This window comes from Xenopus laevis, chromosome 7S (genome assembly GCF_017654675.1).
Source record: "Xenopus laevis strain J_2021 chromosome 7S, Xenopus_laevis_v10.1, whole genome shotgun sequence".
Lineage (NCBI taxonomy): Eukaryota > Metazoa > Chordata > Amphibia > Anura > Pipidae > Xenopus > Xenopus laevis.
The window spans coordinates 93,221,916-93,245,526 of NC_054384.1; the positions used below are offsets into that span (position 1 = coordinate 93,221,916).

Below are 23,611 nucleotides of genomic sequence, written 5' to 3' on the forward strand. Positions count from 1 at the left end.
AAAAATATATCTTAGTTTGGATTTAAGTATAGGGAACTGTTGTATTATTACAATTGTATTATTAAAAATGTATTTTATTTTGTATTTAGATTTTATTTGTTAAAATGGAGTCAGCCTTTCCATAACTCTCAGTCTTCTGGATAACAGGTTTCCAGATAATGGATCCCATACCTGTATATATAATTACATGTGTATGTGCCAGTACAAGTGACTGGGAGGCAGCAGTGGCAGCATACAGTGACATATGTGCATAAAAGTACCACGTATGGCGGAGAGATTATTTTTTTTTATAAAATACATTTGACTTTACCAACCTGGTTTTGGGGCACTTTTTCTTGGATCAAAAACAGAAAAATATCCCAAAACTCTATAATAAAGTTAAAAAGCTAGTTTTTATTTAAGATTGAGTTAAAAGAATAGGCGTACAGACCTGGTATTAGGTGGAATACAAGTTGGTCTGTATGCCTATTCTTTTAACTCAATCTTAAATAAAAACTAACTTTTTAAATTTATTATAGAGTTTTGGGATATTTTTGTTTTTGATATATGTGCCCTTAGAACTGGGGGCTATATCCCAGCAGTGTTGGACTGGCCCACCTGGATAACAGGAAAAATCCCGGTGGGCCCAGGTGTCAAAGGGCCCTCCTGTTTCTATACATTTAGCTTATTTCATGGCCATTCCCTATTTGTATAAGAGGCTAAATAGATGGAATAATAGACTATAGTGTGTAAAGAAAAGAGACTAGGAGAGGCTGATTGAGAAGAGGAAGAATAATAGTACTGAGAGTGGAACCCTGGTATAAGGTTCTTATACCAGGAATCGGAACATGGACCCCACTGAGGAAGCTCCTCCGTTTGAAGTGGAAAGATGGCTCCGGGGTTTGGCGACTCGTATGGAAGCTTATGAGGCCCAACAGAGGCTCTTCTCTCCCGCATGCTGTCTGTGTCTCCAGTCGCCGGAAATACCTCCCGCAGTAGTTGCTGCTCCCACCTCCAGAGCAGACAGAGATCAGGGGCAGCAGGAATGATCTCAGGGCAAATACTGGGGGGAACAGAAATAATCTCAGAACAGATACTGGGACGGAGCAGGGATGTTATCAAGGAAGATATGGGGGCAGCAAGAAATAGGGATGCACCGTATCCAGGATTCTGTTCAGTATTCTGCCTTTTTCGGCAGGATTCGGATTCGGTTGAACCGAATCCGAATTTGCATATGCAAATTAAGGGCGGGGAGGGAAATTACGTAACTTTTTGTCACAAAACAAGGAAGTAAAAAATGTTTTCCCCTTCCACCCCTAATTTGCATATGCAAATTAGGATACGGAATCATATCAAGGCAGATATTGGGAAGTAGAAAGAATATCAAAAAAAAAATTGTGGCAGCAGAAATAACACCAGGCTGGTAATTGTGGGCAGCAGGAATGATATAAGGGCACATGCTGGGAAGGAGCAAGGATGTTAATATCAGGGGCAGAGCAGATATTGGTGGCAGTATGAAAGAGAGAGCGGGGCGGGGCAGTTTGAGCACATGATACTACTGCCATTTCGATTGGTTTAAACATAGGTTAACGCCTTGCTGAGTTTTGATTGGATAAAAAGAATTGATGGACAGGCAGTATAAACAATGAGAATGAGCTGAGGGCGGGATGATGTCTCATAACAGATTAAGGAGGATAATGTACACGTGACAGCACTGGGAAAATGCCAGCAGGAAGAATATCGCTTGTAGGGTATCTAAAGCGAGGGTCGGAGAAATGCGGAGGGAGCAGGAAGGAGGCAACACGGGAGGAGATTTGACACCGAGGAGGCACAGCGAGTGGAAAGCTATATGGAGAAAGCTGAAGAGGCGGAAGACTGGAGGTGTGGCGAAAGTGGAGCATTCGATTGGCTGAATTATTGAGTGGGCGGGAACATTTCTTATGCCGGAAGTGGCGAGGTGAGTGAGTGAAGGTGAATATGTGGGAATTGGCCGCTAGATAGTTATGTCTATTTGTATTGTAAGCGCTGCTATAGAAGCCTCCAGAAATCATGTCCACCGTGTCCTGTGTGGCGTCAGTACAGATTGCTTTTTCTACCTCTCACAGTCACAGTGCTTTCGCTCCCCTTATTATTATAATTATAATTTAGGTGGACCTTTCTGATAAGACTTAGTGTTAACCTTTCCTTCTACTTTAAGAATCTCCAAAGCAGAAAAGACCACTAGCTACTTATTACTTGCTAAGCATATTCCCTTGATTTCTTGTCTTCTTCATAATCAGCTATAGCTCTGCTTTCCACTGCTATCATAATTCTCGCTTATTATTGGTGTGACAGTCTGGCCCTGAACAGTTAGCAGTAATCGATCATAATGTAGAACCATGCTCAGGGTCAACATAAAAATGGGCCCCATTACTACTTGCTTAGCAGGGCCCTCTCCCTCTTCATTGCTGGGCAGTGGGGCCTGCCAACTAAGTAGAATGCGGCCCAATTGAAAAACATAGAATACAAATATTCACACACATCCATACTCTCAGACAGATGCATGCCTCATTAGGAGAACTAAACCCTACAAATGAATGTGGCTAAAAATGCCATATTTAATATACTGGACTTACTGCATCAGCCTAAAGTTTCAGCTTGTCAATAGCAGCAATGATCCAGGACTTCACACATGTCACAGGGGGTCACCATCTTGGAAAGTGTCTGTGACACTCACATGCTCAGTGGGCTCTGAGCAGCTGTTGAGAAGCTAAGCTTAGGGGTCGTCGCTAATTATCAAGAACAAAATGAGGGTGGTCTGTAATATAAGCTGATGCTACAGGGCTGATTATTATATTCTATTGCTAATTGCACTGGTTTCTGTGCTGTCATGTAGTAATTATCTGTATTAATTACTAATCAGCCTAATAATATGACATCTCTATTCTATGTGTACTGTATATTGTGAGTGGGTCCCTAAGCTCAGTAAGTGACAGCAGCACAGAGCATGTGCAGTGAATCAGCAGAAAAGAACATGGGGAGCTACTGGGGCATTTTGGAGACACAGATCTTTACTGCTAAAGGGCTGTGGTTGCCTTGGGCTGGTACAGAAGCCCAAAACATAATGTACAGCATTTCTAGCTACTTCTTTAGTTAGGCTTTAGTTCTCCTTTAAGCCCCACTCACTTCCCATATCTTGACCCACCCTCTGCCTTGGTTACCCTGCTAGCCATAGCAGCTGGGTACTGTCATTTCAATACCCAATTAAACTATGGCATTCTCAAAAATCATTTAGAACTCCTGGGGCATAGTACATTTGCCAATCTGAAACTCCTAAATTAATAACTTGCCTCTAGTCCTATACACGATAGACTACTCAACCTGTGCTATTGAACCTGTTACCCTTATTGGGGCGAGGTAACACAAGTACAATTCAGTGATGACATCATGGAGACCAATATCTCAGATTGTTGTAGGGTTTGCCCTGTGTGTGTGGCACATTTGGCTGCTGTGATAATGACTGGAGACAAATTTCACCTGCCGCAAAAAACTTTCAGCTATTTATATTTGACCCAATCTTGAGTGACTAAATTCTTTTTATCACATCTTATGAAGCAAATCAAGTGGCTGAAGCCTGCTCACAATACTCATTGTCCATATGAATCAAACTGGCCCTACTGGTTTGTGTACCTGTAAATACACAGGGGAATCATTAGAAGTCAATGGTACTTTGTATTTTATATCACACACAAATGAGCAATTTATCAGTACTAATAATGTTTAATCAGTCTTGCTTCTCTGGTGCAGGAATTCAGGATGTCGTCACTGAGGCGAATAGGAAAGCTGGGTGAGAGGTCCAGTGTCCTGTTCTTGTGTGACATGCAGGAGAAATTTCGGAAGAGCATTGTATTCTTTCCAGAGATTGTGTCTGTGGCTGCCCGCATGCTCCAGGTAAAATCTAATACAGTAACATCAGGCACGGACTGGCAATCTGTGGTTTCTGGTGAATGGCAGAGGGGCTGCTGTAACATGCCATAGAAAGTCACTATTTAGTGGGCTGGTGGGGGGGGAGAGCTATTTGATCCTCTGAGTACAGGGTCGGTGGCCCGCTAGGGCTGCCGTCAGGGCAACTACCACCCTAGTTGGGAGCTCCAGAACCTACAGATGTCACCCTTCCTTACCTTTTGGGATGAGGGGTGGGAGCAATAGCGCCTGCAGTTCCCAGTGGAGAGAGCAAACCTGGGTCGTGGGTTTTTTTTCCCATTGTCTCGCTGGCCCAGTCTGACACTGAGTACCATATATATCCCGGTTCCAGAGTGAAACTGCTGCAAATCCTTCAAAATTCCACACTTTGAATTTTAGTAAATTTAAGTCCAGGCTTAAACCGTAGTTTAAACTGTGACCACTGGTTCTTTTTATTAATGTTTTTACTTTCCTGATTTTGCTGTTTTATTCTTTACATAATCTGTTTCATGTTCAAGCTCCGTTATTTTTGAAAATTTTTCATTCCCTCCTGGCTGCTTCTTCTCTGCTCTAGAGAAATCTATGTCACATGTCCTGCATGGAGCCCGCGGTCAATGCCTAAGCTGCGACAAGAGGTAGGCTGTCCTATCTGAACACAACAGTGTGTGTCAGCCGAGTTCTGCCCCAGGCTCCATCCAGGGAATAATGCTGATCTAGTGTATGCTATTTGAGTGCACTGAATGAGCTTTACTGTGTTTTACAGAAATATCATTAATATCATTCTATATTCCCTTTGTTATTGTAGAGGAGAATTAAATTAAAAACCAGCAGCAGGTCTGGGCAATTACCCCAGCTTTTCTCCAGCAACTAAACGCAATGATTTTTTCCAGTGCATCTGCCTATGCTACTGCATTTTGTGCAGAACTTCTCCCTGTGGGTAGTAAGTGCCCCATGTAACATTATGCTGACCCTACTAGGGACAGTTAAGGGGTGGATTTGGTAAAAATGCGTATTATTTCACTGTATACAAATTTTTGGATCTTTGCTGAATGCACATCAATTCCACAGCAGGTTGTCCCACATGCATTAAAGGTGCAAACATTCTGTATGAGGTTTTAGGTCTCTTTTAAGCTTCATTACATGCATCACTGGACCAACAAGCAAAAAACTGGAAGGCTACAGTTTTATTGTTACTGTTACTTTTTATAACTTATTTTTCTGTTCAGGCCCTCTTGTATACATTTTCTGATTCAAATTGTTGCCTGGTTGCTAGTGAATATTGGACATGTAGAATTCAGTGGTGAGCTGGCACAGAAACTGGACTTCACTCCAAAATAGATGCAAATAAAAAGTTTTTATTACGCAAAACGGACATCTCAGAGGGTGGCCTAAGATGTTCCTTTTTGCGTAATAAAAACTTTTTATTTGCATCTATTTTGGAGTGAAGTCCAGTTTCTGTGCCAGCTTACCACTGAATTTTATATGTCTGATATTACCTCCCCGAGCTGAAGGTCTGGGGCTTGAGCACCTGGACCCCCTGTTAGCATTGGTAAATGTACCTTACTGCTTACAAGTTTTGCAATACTGGATATTTTTTCCTTACCCCCATCCCATGTTACCCTTGCAAAATTTACTAGGGAATATTGGACCCTAACAATCAGCTGCTGAAGTTCCAAATTGCAGAGCCTCTAAACAAAAAGCTAAATATTAAAAAAAAAAAAAAACATGAAAAACGTCATACTAAAAGTTAATTCATTGTTAATATACCCCATTAATGCAAAGTGCCAGAAGTTCTTCTGGTTGTTAGAAATTTGTTTGGTGGAGATGGCAATCATACAAGTGGATGCAGAAAGAATGCTAACTAACAAAAAAACATTGAGCGGAGGACCAGGGGAGGCAGCTGAGTAGGATTAAAGCAGAGGGACATCATGTCTGGTAGAAAGAACACATTTGATTGAAGGCTGCCATTTTGGTCTCTCAGCCAAAAACGACAGCAGTAGCTACAGATAAACTGTAGCCCTGCGTATGTAGATACATGCATACAGACATAAGGAGAGGAGTTCATGTGCTTGCACATCACTGGGGTGAGTGAATGTAACGCGAGAGGCTGATTTATCAATTTTCGAATACGAGTTTTTAAAAATTTGAAAGAGGAAGCGAAATAACGTCTCACTCAAGTTTTTTTTCGAGATTGCTATCAGTGCCGGGCCAATTTAACTCGGCGCCCCAGGCAGTCTGTGCGTGTCCCGTCCCCTCCCGTGCAAGCATGTGCTGACGAGCACCTCTTGGATGACTCGGAGGGCCCAGGAAGCTATTAAAACTGGCGGCATTTGCAATCCTGCAAATCCTGAACTAGGGGAGTGGAGGCAGAAAAGGTACATGCCCAGTTCCCCACACGACTGCGTTATGTTGAGATACGTGCCTCTTCTGCCCACTCCTAGATCCGGCCCTGATTGCTATAGTATATTTACAAAAAAAAAAATCTAAAATACCCCTGTTTATCTTCCACTGTATTAAAAAGGAATCTATGGGAGATGACCTTGCCATATTTCAGAGTTTTATGAGTATTAGATTTCCAGACAAATCTACTTTTGATATCACCAAATTGTAGATGTATCCGTTAAGTAAACTTGCACATTTTCTCGTATTGCAGTTATTGCAAGTGAGGTACGATTCTTTACGAGTCTTTAATGCTCAAAGAAAGGCGCAATCACTGTGTTAAAGTTGTTTCTGAATCAACAACTTTACAATAAACCTTATGAATTACCTCTGCTGTGCACCTTGCTATGCAGTTTTCTTCAAAATTGTAAGAATTGTGCCACAAGGTGGCAACAAAATTCTGCCTACTTATAAGAGCACTGGTACTGAATAAGTGATGTATTGAAACCCCAACTAACCTTCTGCTGGGAGTTTCTGATGAATTGTACTAAAACAATTTTCCCCCATTTTGCATGGGAAAGTAATGTAAATTTTAGACAGTAACTGACAGTGAATCAGTTTATTGTGTCAGTCTGCTCTAGATTATTTACTGAAACTTTAGTTTATATGCACTGTTCCACCCAGATCTAGCAAAAATCCTTTTCATCTGTATCCACATATACAAGAGTGATCTCTGGAGATGGGGGTAATATTATTGATACATAAATATAAAGATACATAAAAGACATGCATTAAACAGTCAGCAAAAAAAGTTTGGATAAAAATTAAAAATGGGGGTCAGCAAGATTTAGGTGAGTACATTTACAAATTGATTGGAGAGGAAGAAAAGGCAAAAGGATATAAATGCTGATGAAGATGGGTTAAGGAAAGGAAATTTATTACAAATATAGGTTATCCGGAAACCTGTTATCCAGAAAAATCCAAATTATGGAAAGGCCGTCTCAGATATACTACATTTAATCCAAACAATACAAATTTTTAAAAATAAGTGACTTATTCTCTGTATTAATAAAACAGTACCAGCTTAATGTTTTCATTTAATATTTACATGACTTTCTAGTAGACTTAAGGTATGAAGATGCAAATTTCGGAAAGATTCATTATCTTGAAAACCCCAGGTCCCAAGCATTCTGGAACAGGAACAGGTATAAGTGAAAAGGGTTAAATATTTTGATTAATAGGAAGGTTGGTGAAACCATTTTGGGAATATGGGACAGAAAAGCTGATTTTTTTTTCTTCTTCTTCTTTTTGTATGATGAATGTACCATTCCCGGTTGGTGTATAGGTCTAGGGTGGTCATTAATAAACCTTGCACTTGGCAAGATTCTGTTGGTGGGACTCTGTCATTGCAAAACTGTATCACATTACTGTACAATCTCAAGTGCAGATTGTTCTTGGTGCTTGGCTTAACTATGTGTTTAGATCAGTAAAGGAGTTTCAGTGAAGCCGATAAGGCCTGAAGCATAGAAGAAATATATGTAGTTGTACTTGGGTCTCAGGGTTAGCGTCAAGCATCAAAAAAAAAAACCTGAAAAGGGCAAATGAAGATTATTCACTTTGGCTTTGAGAGACAGTGTGAGTGACTGGGCACTAGCATTGCCAATGATTACTTTATAGGATGAGGCTAGTGAGGATCGCTGGTATTGCATAGCAATAACAAAGGGTGAGGAACTGGGACTAAGCAAACAGTAAAGATAATTGATTGTGTAAGAGGTGAAGTTGATGAGGCAATGGCAATTGATCTCTATGATGATCACTGATTGTGTAGGGCAAAAACAGAAAATTAGTGACTGGGAATGAATCTTCTTGAGCAGCAGTGACTGTGGAGAAGAGACAGACTATGAAGGACAAGTTCTTCATGATGATTAATTGTATACACCAAGAACAAACAATGAGATCTCGAGGGATCAGGGGCATCGGCAATTAGGGATAAGGGTAAGCTCCTGGGTATCATCCTCCTTTAGGATCTGCGACTATGTGCAAAACTGGCGGTGGATGAAGGTCTGGGGATCAATCTCCCTGACAGTCAGTGATTGGGTATATGGTAGCAAGCTCAGAGAATGAGGGACTGGGGATCATTATCCTGGAGAATCAATTGCAATGTGCAGTATAGCCCGAACAGCCTTGACAATAGTCAATAAAACTATTCTCAGGGAATTGCTCAACACAATTCTCAGCAAGGGAAGCGCTTCTTTTGGCGTTCTGTTTGCAATTAGCCTGGCCTCCCTCTCCTTCTAAATAATTGTTACTTATGCAAAGTGGACACCTGTTCTTCAGTATCTCTGCCAGGCTGTCATTTTAATTGGCAAACTCTTTGTGGGAAATTGCTTTGTATCAAACAGAGAAAGCCTTTTTTTTCATCGATTACTATATTTAATTATTTTTATTTTGGTCACTAGGAACAAGGATTTCTTAGCTTTAGACATTCAGAATCATAGTCATGATGCTGCAAATGCATTTTCTATCCTACAAAATGATTAATGATGTTTTGGTGTATTTATCTATTAAGTGGGCAAATTAATTGGAACACAAACAACGAATCAGAAGAGCACAAACAAAGTTCCATTAAAAATATTGGACAGATTTAAGCCCCTTCAGACTGAGAGCTTTTCTGCCCATGTATGAGCCATTTCCAACTTTCTCCCTGATATCTGACCAAAAAAGTCCTGTCTGATGACAGCTTGAATTAGCACTATTATGATTCTATTGTTGGCCCGAAAGCCAAATGATCTGATTGGTCCGATATGGCCCAGCATTTTGGGCAGAATCTTGGTTTGGTGTCCTGAGAGAACTCAGCTCCCAATGATCGGATCAGCCCCATAGGTCACCATATTGGGCAATCTGCTGGTTTGGTGTCCTTGCCAAATGAGTGGCAAGGGCCGCATTGAGTTTGAGAGAGATGGAGCAAGTTTTAAAAGGTTGAATGGTTCCAGAATTGCTGGTACAAAAATGGAAAAATATTTCACATGCAACAGTTCTAAAAATTACGGTTGCATGTGAAAAATAAGTAAGAACTACACCAGAAACAGTGGTGACAACCTGAAACTCACCAGTGAGTAAAGATGGGCACTAAGGAAAAAAACTAAATCCTGTAGCACTTGCTCAAGAATTCTACACCAATATTCTGACATTGTTGTGAGTTCCAAAATAATGTTATTTAGTGGCTTTCAGAACATTTTTGTAACCAAGGTCAATATGCAAAAACATAATCTAATCTATTGAACACAAACCATGTGTTTCGGAGCATTGAGAGAGAGAGCATTAAGCTCTGAATAGTTGTTATCCCCATTTATTTCTAAGAATAATTACAGGAAAATGGGAGAAACCCACACTGCCAATTATCACTGTATGAACAATATAGATCTGCTATGTCATTGACTGCTATCTTGCTCCAGTCATGCTGTCTGATTACTCTGCATCAGTCGTTCCCAAACTATAGGGTGTCCTGGAACAGTAGCAGGGGACCTAAGTCTGAAGGCTAATTTAGGGAAAAGGACGTTTTTCTCTTCTAGATAAACCTGAAAGCCTAGCTTGAAGATCAGTTAGGTTGAGATTTTCTAGATCTGTTACCTTGAACTATGGGGGGGGCTGAACAAAGGTTAGGCATCCAATGGATGCTTTAATCTGAAAAGGTTGACAACCACTGCTCAGCATAGTACTACATTTACATTCAACCGTACACCAGGTCTAAACATCACTGAAGGCTACTGAAAATCATTTAGGCTAGGGCCACTTGACAAGGATCTCAGCCTGTTTAGAAACACAGGCTGAGAATCTGCTGCCCACTGCTCCTCTTCTGCTGTGCTGCCTGCACCCGGAACAATTTCCTCTGCTCAGTCGCAGTAATGGTGGCCATACACAGAGAGATCCGCTCGTTTGGCGAAGTCTGCCAGACTTTCGGCCAGATATCGATCGGGGAAGCCCGTCGGAGGGCCCAATACACGGGCCAATAAGCTGCCCACTCGGTCTGTCTGCATCTTTTATCGGCCCGTGTATGGCCACCTTTAGAATTGGTGGATTTTGGTGCCAGCAGCATTTAGATTACTTCAGGAGACTACAGATTCAGAATGGTATCATAAATAAGTCCTGAATGGTGACATCAATGCTGTGCAACTTAGCATTACAATTCGACCATGTTATACTGGAAACATGTGTTAATCATAGCGTATGTACAACCAAATTCTCATTGATTCAATTATAGGCTGCCAAAAAATTGGAGATGCCAGTCATTATCACAGAGCAACACCCAAAAGGACTTGGACCCACAGTTCCAGAACTTGGGGCGGATGATTTAAAGAAATACACAAAAACTTCCTTCAGTATGCTGACCCCTGAGGTAGAAGAGGAACTACAATCGATTCCTGACCTGCGCTCCATTGTCTTGTGCGGTATTGAGACACAGGCTTGCATTATGGTAGTTATACTAAATATTTCCTTAACTTTTATTTACAACAGTAAAAATAAGTATTGAACACGTCAACGTATTTCTCATTAAATATATTTCTAATGGGGCTATTAACATGAAATTTACACCAGATGACGACAACAATCCAAGTAATCCACACATACAAATTACTCAAAACAAATAAGTACATAAATTAAGTTATGTGTAATAAAGTGTAATGACACAGAATAAGTATTGAACAAATGAAGGAAAGGAGATGCAAAAAGGCATGGAAAACCAAGAAACCTGCTGAAAGGAATTATTCCCCTATCAGTGCAAGTTAATATCAGCTGGTTTAGTTCTAATTGATGGCCTATAAAAAGGTTTCTCACTACCAAGGTATCACACAAGAAGCATCTCATGGGTAAAAGCAAAGATATTGTCAGGATCTGCTGGGATTGAAACCAGGGACCTTTGGATTTCTGGCTCAATACCTTAAGCATTTTGCCAGGTTAGCAGACTGTAGGGTTGCTCACTATATATTACCTGGCCTCTGCAGCCCAGCAGCAGTCTGTTGCAGTCAGCCAATCAGGGCTGACTCTGCCCAATTTAAGGTCAGCCCTCCAAACATTCCTCGTCTGAGCATTTGGTTCCCATCCTAGCGGTGCGGCATTGTCCGTAGCTACGGGTTCCTGTTCTAGCCTCCTTCCTATTCTGCCTTGCCTTGTCTTGTCTGAACCCTTCCCTGTCTTGTCCTGCCTGTCTCTGAACCTTGTCCTGTCTTGATCTGCCTTATCTTCCCCTTCCAGTTCTGCTCCTGTCCTGTTTTAAACCTTGATCTTTCCTTGCTTTGACCTTGCCCTGTTCAGCTTTCCTTGCTATTCTGAATCTTGCTTTGCTCCGCACTCCAAACCTGATCTTGCCTTAACCTTATTTTGCCTTGGCCTGGGAGAATATAGTATGGTCAGATGTGTGGATTACGTGGGTTGTTGCCGACATGGGGGCACATTTACTTAGGGTCGAAGTAAAATCCTTCTACTTCGAATATCAAAGTCGAAGGATTTAGCTCTATTCGTTCGATCGAACGATCGAAGGAATAATCATTCGAATCTAAGGATTTTAATCCATCGATCAAACGATTTTCCTTCAATCAGAAATTGGCTAGAAAGCCTATGGGGACCTCCCCCATAGGCTAACATCGATGCTCGGTAGGTTTTAGGTAGAGAAGTAGGTGGTCGAAGTTTTTTTTAAATAGACAGTACTTCGACTATCTAATGGTCGAATAGTCGAACGATTTTTATTTTGATTCAAAGTCGAAGGTCGAAGTAGCCAAAAAAATACTTCGAAATTCAAAGTATTTTTTATTCTATTCCTACACTCGAGCTAAGTAAATGTGCCCCCTGGTGTAAATTTCATGTCAAGAGCCCCAATAGAAATATATTTACTGAGAAAAACATTGACCTGTTCAATACGTATTTTCCCTGCTGTATATCATAGGTTTTCAAACTTGCCCCTCAGGCCTTGCCTAAAATGTATATCCATGCGATTCTTTTATTGGTCTGCTAAAAAACTGAAGGCTGATAGGTAGGCCTGGCAACCAACTTTTAAACATTTCCCACTTCAAATGATCACTAAGGCAACTAAAAAATAGTGCATTAAACATGCCTCTAGAAGTTTCTCAGAAGGACCATTAATTTTTGAAGTCTCTGTTGTGACCCACTATTTGTTAAGTTGATATGTAGAATCCCTGCAGAAAGCATGTTTAACCACTCTTTATTATGGGCACTATAGTGATACAGCTTCCATGAAACTCTGCCAACTGCTGATCATGAAGTAATTCGGTTCTACCATCTATGATTGGGTTTTTTTTTTTTCAATAACCCTGTCCAAAACAGCATTTGACAGCTCAGAGCCTCCATAGTCACATCAGGTAATTGTTTTTTCTGCATGTCTAATTTAAACAAACTTTGTTGTCTTTTCAGAGCACTGCCTTAGACCTTCTGGATAAGGGTTATGATGTCCACGTTGTGGCTGATGCTTGCTCTTCCCGAAGGTAACATTTAAATTGAGTTGTAGTTCCAGTATGTATTTTGCTACTATAGCTGCTTAATGTATTTAGTGATTCAGTGGTGTAACCAAAAACCTGAGGGTTTCTGCTTGTGGCTATACTCCTTGTCATGTCCAAATACCCAGGCTCAAATCATTGCCAGTTTTATAACCCCTCCTCCTTAATTTATCAATACAGCAGTGTTTGAAAGTTTGTGAACCCTTTAAAATTTTCTATATTTTATATAGATGTGAATAAAAAAAACATCTTATCTTTAAACAAGTCCTAAAAGTAGATGAAGAAAACCCACTTAAACAAATGAAGCACAAATTATTATATGTGGTCATGTATTTATTGAAAAAAATGATCCAATAATATTTCTGAATCAGTATTCACTTCAGCTCAGTTATTTGGTGTGACCCCCTTGTGCAGCAATAAATGCAACTAAACATTATGAGTAACTGTTGATCAGTCCTGCACATCGACTTGGAGGAATTTTCGCCCATTCCTCCATGCAGAACAGCTTTAGCTCTTGGATGTTGGTGGGTTTCCTCGCATGAACCGCTTGCTTTAGGTCTTTCCACAACATTTCAATTGGATTATGGGCAGGACTTTGACTTTTTTTCAATAAATACATGACCAAATATAATAATTTTTGTTTCATTTGTTAAACTAGGTTTTCTTCATTTCATTTTAGGATCATTTTAGGTCATGTTCATATAAAAATAAAGAAAATTTTAAAGGGTTCACAAACTTTCGAGCACCACTGTATTTCTCAAACCCTGCAAATTCAAGCGTGTGTTAGTGCCATATTTTTTCTGCACATGGGTACCCCTTGAGTTTGGTTGAGTAACTACACCTACAGTAAATTGGTAACTATGTATACATCTCACTAGAAAAATGGTATACATAGAGAAGAAAAGGCTATAATTAAGTATGCTGTATCAGAAATACACCAGTAAACCCTCAAATTAATGCTGCTCTAAGTCCTCTGTCAAAAGAAACATAGCATTTATTTCCTTCTATTGTGTACACATGGGCTTCTGTACCAGACTTCCTGTTTTCAGCATAAACCTCCCGGGCTAGGGCTTGAGCATGCTCAGTTTGTTTCTCTCCCTCCTCCCCTCCCAGCTGTAATCTGAGCCCAGAGCTATGAAGGAGAGACTCGGGCAGGAAGTGATGTCACACCAAGCTACTATGGCAGCTGTATCCTAAACAAACAGGCTTCTAGAGCTGTTTACTCGGGTATGGTAAAGCATTCTGCAGAATAAATATAGTCATATAGCTTGCAGTATTGTGGCTATTCTATTGGCACTAAGCTGCTTTAGTAGCTTTCCTTCTCCTTTAAAAGAATAACACACTGGTTTCTGAATGTGCAAACAGAATTCCCTGATGTTGCATGAACAGCCAATTCAACAATACAGAGTACAGTAGAGCTTAATGTTTCCACTCATGGCAGTTCCATTCAGAATTCAGATAAATAAGGTAGGAAATGACCCATTCCATTCAGCCGGTAGATGGAAGTGTCCGTATTCCCATTTCCCAGCTAAATTCAGGATTTAAGACATTAAGCCTCCACTTGTTATTTCTGTTCAAAGGAACAACTTCACCAAATGATGGTTAGATTAAAGCACTGCATAATACTGCTTATTCTTTCATGTGTTCTCATTCTTCTGCCAGATTGCATTATTATAGTTCATTTACGTGCATAGGTGACCTTCTGATGGCTTTGTAAATGCTCCACGGGGCAAACTGGCTTCAGGATCACAGGGATGCTCTCTGCATTGTGTAATAAATAATGTAGCTTTCTTTGTAATATAATTATTAGTGAGAAGCTGGATAATGGAAAGAGAGAGCTTACTTTGCATTCAGGTAGGTGTTTGCCTCCTTAAAGGGACAGTGGGGGGCGACATTTGTTAAGAAGCCAGCTGTGCACAATTTGATGTGCTTGCTTTGTGGTATCAGTAGCAATAGGTATGGACTTCAGCATCTCCCAATGCCTTATCTCTTACCCAGTCCTGCCACTGTGCAAACTGGCCTCCCTTATTATGCTACGCTCATATAGTTTATTCTCAATCATAACCCTACTCATATTCTGCACACTGTTAATGCACTCGGTGCAATCCACATTCAATTTTGGAGTCCAAGAATATCCAATAAACAGCCCTTGTGCTCTCCCAAGTGGGGCCATGTCACCTGTAGTATGTAAATCTGTATATGCTTTAAGATAGCCAAAAACGCACAGATAATGTCGTACGAAACTAATTTGCGTACGATATTTGTTGCGTGTATGGTGGAAAAAGAGCCAACCGATATCGGCAGAAGACTTGGATATTGGTCGGCTTTTCGATCGGGCTGGACGGAAAATTTTGATCGGGTGCCTTTGAAGGGACCCAAACATCGGCCATTGTTAGTGCTGAATCGGCGGATACAGGTAGAATTCTATTGTTTCTATCTGTATATCTACCTGTATATCTGACAATTCTGCTCTACACGTGTGTGTTGAAACGAACGATCTTTCTTGGAAAGATCTTTTCCAAGAAAGATCGTAATTGTTACGTCTATGGCAACTCTTCATGATCATTGCTGCAAACAACCTAAGCACCTTTTAATTAATGACGATAAAGGATGATGGTAGAATACAATATGATGTGAAATGTTCTAATACAATGTCATTCCAACTGTCTGTTGCTGCTCTGCAGAAATTCCGAAACTAGTGGCCTTACCCTCTGAGATGGGCAAAGGGAATGGGTTAAGTCCAAAGGCTAATCATGGAAGATGCGCCGGGAGATAAGAACAACCAGGGATCTCCTTCCCTGCTTAGGGGGCGTAGGTGCGCACTGACGCGAATTCACAGAGTGTACCCACTACTTTTCAAGGTTCCTGATAGACGAGTATGTTACAAATCACTTTCTTAGACATTGACAGGGCCACTGTTACAGTGAGATTTTCATTTATCTGTAACAAAGTGCTAAGATATAGTGGACAACAGCTTTCCAGATGTCTGTAAATTCAAGTTTCAATCATATTCTTTAAGTAGATGTATTTGAAATAATGTCCTTATTAATATTAGAATAACAATGCAGTACGAATGCAACTGATCTCCACTGAGGAAAGAGTGCGGTGCGTTGCACAAACGGGCGACTCTAATTAATTCAACACGCTGCTATGTTTCTATCCTATTAAACATGTACTGTGTAGGGGGAGGGTGGCAGCTGTTATGTGAGGAGAGTAAAGCTGTATATTAAATACAGCACCGAGACCCTTAGAAAGTGAATAGATGAATATATTCTCTGATCTTGTATCTGCTGGTGAACTAACGGCTTCTCCCATCAGAATAAGCCATTGGCAGGGCCCTGTTAGTTGCCATCGCACTGAGCCTTTTAGATTTTATGCTTTTATTTAAGCTTCTGTACTATGACCCTTCTCTCCCTGGGCTTATTGCTAAGTAGAAGGATTCTGTCTGTGCCTACAGCTCCATTCCTAAAAGCATGGGAAAATGTCTAATCAGTGTTTTTTTTGGAGATAGAAAGTTGCTTGCTGAATTATTTGTGAGTTTGTCTGTTAGATAAATATCTTATACAACCAGGAGAAAAAGTAGAATCACTGGGGGTAACAATTATTAGGCATCTCCAATTATTCTAGTCACTTAAGGAGGCCATAGATGCACAGATATTACCATACGATACAATAGTCAGTGCTTGTATGGAGAAAGATGAGTCGACCGATATCTGCAAATGACTCATCAATTGGCCAAGTCAGACAATTTGGATTCTGCCCGAACATTGACCAGTGTTTACTGTTGAATTGTTAGATACAGCCACAATTCTATTGTTTCTACATGTATATCTGACAATTCAGATCTAAATATCGGTAATGAAAGCGAACAATATTTCCTTTGGCCAATGGTCGTAATTGTTACGTCTGTGGCCACCTTTATCTCCTACACTAGGCCAGATTTCTCTTCTTCAAAAAATGCACTGGGATGTGGTATTATTAACAAACAAAGCAATACATTCCATTTTTTCCATGTCCCTGGCTTCCTGCTCTGAACATGTGCAGCACAGAAGTTTTTGCTGATTTCTGTACTGTGCACGTGCCCTGCTTCAGAAAGCATAGGAGATGCCTGGGACATGTCACTCACAAGTACAATACCCCAGGCCTCCCAAGAGGTACACTGGCCCAGAGTAGGAGGAAAGCAAGCAGAATCACTTGGGTGGCGCCTAACATGAAAATGCCATTGCACCATAGGTGGATTGTACAAATGTGACTGATGAACACCACTGGCATGTGAATTGGCATAGAAAACCAAGAAATTGGCCAACAGGATTAGGCTAATGTTTTAATGCTCCAAAAGGTAGGCGTTTAGTTTTTTCTTGAAGAGATTGAGAGAGAATTCCTTATGGGGGAATTCAGGGATGGAGTTCCAGAGGTACGGAGCAGCAAGATAGAAGGGTTTGAGACGAGAGATGGCAGTGGATGTGAATGGTGTGAAAAGAAGGTGGCTCTGAGAAGAGCAGAGAAGACGACCGGGAACATATAGCGAGACAAGAGAAGAAATGTAATGAGGAGCAGAGGAGTGAAGTCAGGAAGACCGGTTAGGAGGAGATTGCAATAGTCTAAACGGGATAAGATAAGGGCATGATTTGAATAAAAACACTTACAAATAATGCTTGGGTATTTTGATCTTGAAACATGAACAATACCCAACAAGGGCAAAATATAATATATACTATTTTAGCTGACAAATTACAACCAATAATAATACAAAGTTATAATTAATAATAATTGATTTATTGTATGCTTATGTAAAAGTATGGCTTTAAGATAACCATGCTTTACTCTTGCTTTGTTAGAATATGGGATACATAAAAACTTGGCCTGTCACTGCCCCTGCGTTGTTCAGGAAATCCATTGGGGTTAATAAGAGCCCATATATTTGCCCTCCCAATGTGATGTCAGACATATGTGAGACAAGAAAATGACATTTCAGAGAGCTATGATATAATTTCAAGGAATTGCGAGAGACCCTAGTAAGGGAAGGTGCGACCAGTGACCATTTTATTGTACGGCTATTTCATTTAAGAGACATTAAGCCAGAGATATATTTAAAGTACTGGGGTAAATTTCCAACAGGCAAAATAAAACTACCAACTGGTATTAATAGTAGACACAACCTAGAGAACGTCCATGAGTTGTAAAAGATATATGTTTCCATTGATTTATAGAAGCTGATATATGAAGCTGACCACTTTGCTTTCCAGCCAGTCAGGGGAAATTATTTTAACCGCATTGATTTCCTTTTTTTCCTGCTGCCGCAGAATGTTACAGTGTGCAACTAAAAAACCCCCTTGGGTCAAAAAAGCTGCTCGGAGCAGTTATCCGCTGACCCACTTGGCACTCAGTCACTGGCAGTTTAGCAAGGGAAAACACTGTGCCCCCTGACCTGTCCCCTAGGGCTTGTCTTACATCAGTCGCTCCTGGGAACGCACGGCTTTTCTTTACAGTTCACAGCAACTTTATTCAACAAACAGAAATATTTCCTTGTTATGGCAATAGAAACAAGCAGAGCAGCATATGAATAAAGGGAACCAGGCAGTAACCAATCAGAGACTTGAGGGGGGCACATGGGTCATATCTTATCTTAAAAGAACAGTTCAGTGTGAAAATAAAAACTGTGTAAATAGATAGGCTGTGCAAAATAAAAAAATGTTTCTAATATAGTTAGTTAGCCAAAAATGTAATGTATAAAGACTGGAGTGACTGGATGTCTAACATAATAACCAGAACACTACTTCCTGCTTTTCAGCTCTCTAACTCTGAGCTAGAGTCCTGCAGCGGGTCGGGTACCCTGCGGGTTGCGGGTAGAAGTTCTGGGTGCAGGTATAGACACGCGGGTCAGCCGGTTTTGCGGGTCGTGGGTCGGGTCCTTTTTTCTGATCACGCTTGCTTCCGATGATGTCACTTCTGTTTTACAATGACAGCACTTCCTGTTTTACTCCTTTTTTTCTGATCGTGCCTACTGCCGATGATGTCACTTCCGGTTTACGACAGCACTTCCTGATTCTTGATGGTCAGCGGGTAGTGGGTCTGGGTTGCGGATAAGGTACTTGCGGGTCCAAGCGGGTAAGAATGCGGGTCTGGGTTGCAGATTGCAGGTTGCGGGTACGGGTCGGGTACAGGTTCCAAAAAATGGACCTGCGCAGGACTCTACTCTGAGCTAGTCAATGACTTGAAGGGGGGCAACTTGGAACATATCTGTTCAGTGAGTTTGCAATTGATCCTTAGCATGCAGCTCAGATTCAAAAGCAACAGATATGACCCATGTGCCCCCTCAAGTCTCTGATTGGTTTCTGCCTGGTAGCCAGGGTAACCAGTCAGTGTAAACCAAGAGAGCTGAAAAGCAGGAAGTATAGTTCTGGCTATTATGTTAGACATCCAGTCACTCCAGCCTTTATACATTACATTTTTGGCTTACTATATTAGAAACATTTTTTATTTTGCACAGCCTATCTATTTACACAGTTTTTATTTTCACACTGAACTGTTCTTTTAAGTGCCAAAAAGCAACAGATATGACCCATGTGCCCCCCTCAAGTCTCTGATTGGTTACTGCCTGGTTCCCTTTTTTCATATGCTGCTCTGCTTGTTTCTATTGCCATAACAAGGAAATATTTCTGTTTGTTGAATAAAGTTGCTGTGAACTGTAAAGAAAAGCCGTGTGTTCCCAGGAGCGTGTATCTATTTACACAGTTTTTATTTTCACACTGAACTGTTCCTTTAATGGCAGAGTTAAACACACACTGATTCAGAAGAACTACTGTATAACAGGTAGTGTACTTTGCTTGAATGTACTTTTTATCCAGGTGACTGTAAAGACATTTTCCAGGTGTAATCCAATACTGAGATCTCACGTTTGCAATTTCCTAGGATGTATTCAAATGCAGTTGAACTTAAAGGAAAATATAATGCTGTTGGCCTGCACTGGTAAAGCTGGTGTGTTTGCTTCAGAAACTCTACTATAGTTTATATCATGTGGACCACAACCCCCCTCTGCCTGCCTTATGCTCCCTGTGTGTGACATACTCTGCCTGCCCTATGCTCCCTGTGTGCCATAATCTGCCCTCCCTATGTGTGCCATATTCTGCCTTCCTTATGCTTCCTGTGTGTGCCATACTTTGTCTGCTCTATGCTCCATGTGTGTGCCATACTTTGCCTGCTCTATTCTCCTTGGGTTTGCCATACTCTTCCTTCCCTGTGTGTGCCCTGCTCTTCCTGTCGAACATAAGCCTGGTATTTCGGGATTTGTTAGCATTTGAAAATTATTGTTACGACCCTAAGGGGTTTAATCCTGTGCTGGGGGGTGTTATCCACAGGGGAGGCGGATGTATATGTACTCTATTTAAGGGTATGTCTTAATATGGCAACTTGTGGAAATCCTTGATAAAGCATATAATATTTTTTGCCATTGAGAGACCATAATTCTCCAATTCTTTATATCTGATTTGATACAGGCCATTACCAGATCTATCTATCCGTCCATATTTTATGCCTTACAGATTAATGTCCCCCCGTACATGTCCTGGTCAGTGACACCAGCCAACTATTTCTCTCTCTTGTGAGTGATGAGCTTTGATCGGACTATTCTTAATAGTAATGTGCGTTTGGAGAAAACTTTGACCTGCACCTGACCCGAATCCATATAGACCTGCGCGTATGAATGTGCCCCTTGCGCCACCCAGCTGATGATGGCACAAAAGGGACGTGGCAGGTGCAGTGTAAGACCATGACCCGCGAAAGCTGCGCCAAGGTCAGCCTAAACCTGCCTGGACCATGGGTAAACCTGCGGGTATCAGGCCAGCCCGCAACATTACTAATTCTTAAGGCTTGTTTGGAATCCTACACACGATTGATGATCAGCCAGCCTTGCACAAATGGTAACTGTGTTGATGCATGGGTGACAAGCTTTACTCTTAGTTCAGTTGCCCTAGCTCACAAGAAAAGGAGTGGGGATCCATAATTTTAAACTGCTCTGTCCGGAGTTCCAGATTATTTTAACTTGCTTATGTACATACATACATACATAAACTCAGGACTCGCTGGAGTGTAGTGTCTGCCCTTTGCACATAGACATGGTGTCCCAGTTGGTGTATGGTATTTGCAAATTTGTCATAAGACAGAAGGCTGGCCCTTTCATGCTGGCCAAGCTACAGTGCAAACCTTTATAAGCTGCCATGTAACTGTGCAAATCCAGCCAATTTCTCAAGACTGTGACTTTATTGGTGTCTAATATCTCAAGTATAAGTCATGACAGCAGTTCACCTATCTTTGGATTCCAAATCTACTGCAACATGAGGTTCCACTGCAATGGAGCCATACTGAGCCGTGTTATTCTTCATCCATGGATTCTTACGAAGTCAAAATCTGGTTTATTATTTGCGGTTGGATTTCTTAAGTCAGACCGCCAATTAAATCTCTCTTCATTATCAAGGCCAATGTTTTGAGGGTTTTTTTATGCAGGCTGCAAGAAATGCAATTACAGCATATCAGTGCCCTTGTTGTAACTGTTATTAGCAACCATATTGTAATCTTCTTCTTTCTTCTAGCCAGGTCGACCGACTCTTTGCCCTCTCCCGGATGAGACAGAGTGGAGCATTTTTAACCACAAGTGAAGGTGTACTCCTACAACTTTTAGGGGATGCTAAACACCCAAAATTTAAAGAGGTAACTCCTTTATTGTGTTTACATCATACAAAAAAAATAGCTTTTAGCTCTGTATAATATTTGACTCACCATTTGAGTGAAGCATCTCCCAGAAATAATCACTGATTTGGGGGGGAAATATAATTTCATACAAAGATGAGACTTACCCTTTAAAGGGGAACTATCGAGAAAATGAAAATATATAAGCTTCCACAGACTGTAGTAAGATGGAGCACACGGTGGTTAGGAAGAATTCAAACTTTCTTTATTGGAAATCCTTTAAAATCATAAGTACATTGTGTGGATATAACTTCTCCCCCACACTTGACGCGTTTCGTGGCGTCTCGCCACTTCCGCAGAAGCAATATATGTCAAGCACGTCTGGATCCGGGGACGCCATTTATGTTGCAGCACAGGTGTTGTTCTGGACCCGTGGGACATAAGTGGTTGAGTGCTCGCAAATTGAGTTTCTACAAATACTGTAGTAAGGACCTTTCTAAATACAATCAATTAAAAATTCTGCATTGTTTCTGAAATAATCAAGTTTATCTTCACTATTATTTTTCAGCATCTGTTTCTCGTCATTCTATCTTCATGCAGGAGTTGGGTGTCAGATGAATGAGCCAATATATCTTATAGGGGGGCTTCCTTTCCTAGCAGATGTATTAGAGCTCACTCAAATAACTGATTCCAGTACAAATAAAATCTAACAAAATAACTGCCTTTTGCACAAATTCTGCATGTAGAGAGACATGATGTCTGGTGATTTTAATAGAGTGAGCTCTAATACATCTTCTAGGCAACAAGAGCCCTCCTACAAGATATATTGGATCATTCATCTGATACCCAACTGCTGCATGAAGACAGAATGAAGAGAAACAGATGCTGAGAGAGGAATAGTGAACATAAACTTGATTATTTCAGAAACAATGCAGAATTTTTAATTGATTGTACAGGTATAGGATCCGTTATCCAGATAGTTCTGAATTACAGAATGGCTGTCTCCCATAGACTCCATTATAATCAAATAATCCAAATTTTTAAAAATTATTTCCTTTTTCTCTGTAATAATAAAACAGTAGCTTGTACTTGAGCCAAACTAAGATATAATAAGCCTTATTGGAAGCAAAACCAGCCTATTGGGTTTATTTAATGTTTACATGATTTTCTAGTAGTCTTATGGTATGAAGATCCAAATTACAGAAACACCCACTATCCGGAAACCCCCAGGTCCCGAGCATTCTGGATAACAGGTCCCATACCAGTATTTAGAAAGTTTCTTATTTCAGTATGCTGAAGCTAATATTTCACTTTCGCAATAGTTCCCCTTTAAGGATTTCTCCTGAGGATTCCTGAAATATTTGATTGTTTGAGATTACCTTGACTCTGCTGTAGTTTTTACTCTAAATGCTTTTTTATCAGGCTGAGCGTTTTTGTGATCATTCTGTGGCTTGTTAAATAAAAAGCTTTGCATCTCAGCCACTTTCCACTTTTCCATTCTCTACTCCACGCTGACTTTTTGCTGTACTTATTTCTCATCAAATTCGGCAGCTTCCCTGCTGCTTCTGTTTTATGTTTTGAAAATGATATTTAATTGAGATCTGCAGGACAAAGGAAACAGAGAGGCAGTAATATAATAGGCCTAACGGACCATATCTTGCTTTTTTCTTCAAGGTCCAAAAGATCATAATGGAGCCAGCTCCCGACAGCGGCCTCTTGTCTCTTTTCCGAGGCCCAAATCTTTTCAGCACATAGTGTTCTTCAAATGTCTTCACCGTTTCCCACTTCTAGAATCCAAGCCAAACTCTAAGCCTAGAGAAGATTATGATTATTTGTATTGTATTCAACTCTAGGATGTTCTCACATTGCGGGTTGCTCTTAATTAAAAAATGTATTAAAAGATTTCATCAGCTGGCAGAGACTTTCCTTTTCACAAATGTCAATTTTATTAAAGGGGCAATATACACTTATCAACATGAATTCAGTAAGTTGGGCTTGCCTTGCACATGTGTACTGATTGTAATTCAATCAGTAATTGTTCAATTTGGAAAAAAAGGGGTCATCTACGAACGAAAACTTACACAGTATCACAGTAAATGTCCCATTTATTGAAGGTT

General features: G+C 40.6%; 1 protein-coding gene across 2 annotated transcripts; it reads left to right on the plus strand.

The window, feature by feature from the left end:
- The first annotated feature begins 1,721 nt into the window (after window positions 1-1,721).
- On the plus strand, window positions 1,722-23,396 carry isoc2.S (isochorismatase domain containing 2 S homeolog). 2 transcript variants are annotated; one of them, XM_018227017.2, is made up of 6 exons: window positions 1,722-1,936; window positions 3,766-3,909; window positions 10,562-10,774; window positions 12,727-12,797; window positions 21,398-21,515; window positions 23,169-23,396. In XM_018227017.2, exons 2-6 carry the CDS (start codon window positions 3,775-3,777, stop codon window positions 23,247-23,249), a joined length of 618 nt encoding a protein of 205 aa, XP_018082506.1. In that variant the 5' UTR covers window positions 1,722-1,936; window positions 3,766-3,774; the 3' UTR covers window positions 23,250-23,396.
- Window positions 23,397-23,611: the final 215 nt, after the last annotated feature.

Excerpts from the sequence above, each read along its gene's own strand:
- isoc2.S (XM_018227017.2), top strand. The coding sequence starts at position 3,775 with ATGTCGTCACTGAGGCGAATAGGAAAGCTGGGTGAGAGGTCCAGTGTC. Across the intron at positions 3,910-10,561 it reads TGGCTGCCCGCATGCTCCAG|GCTGCCAAAAAATTGGAGAT; the intron begins GTAAAATCTAAT and ends ATTCAATTATAG. Across the intron at positions 10,775-12,726 it reads AGACACAGGCTTGCATTATG|AGCACTGCCTTAGACCTTCT; the intron begins GTAGTTATACTA and ends TTGTCTTTTCAG.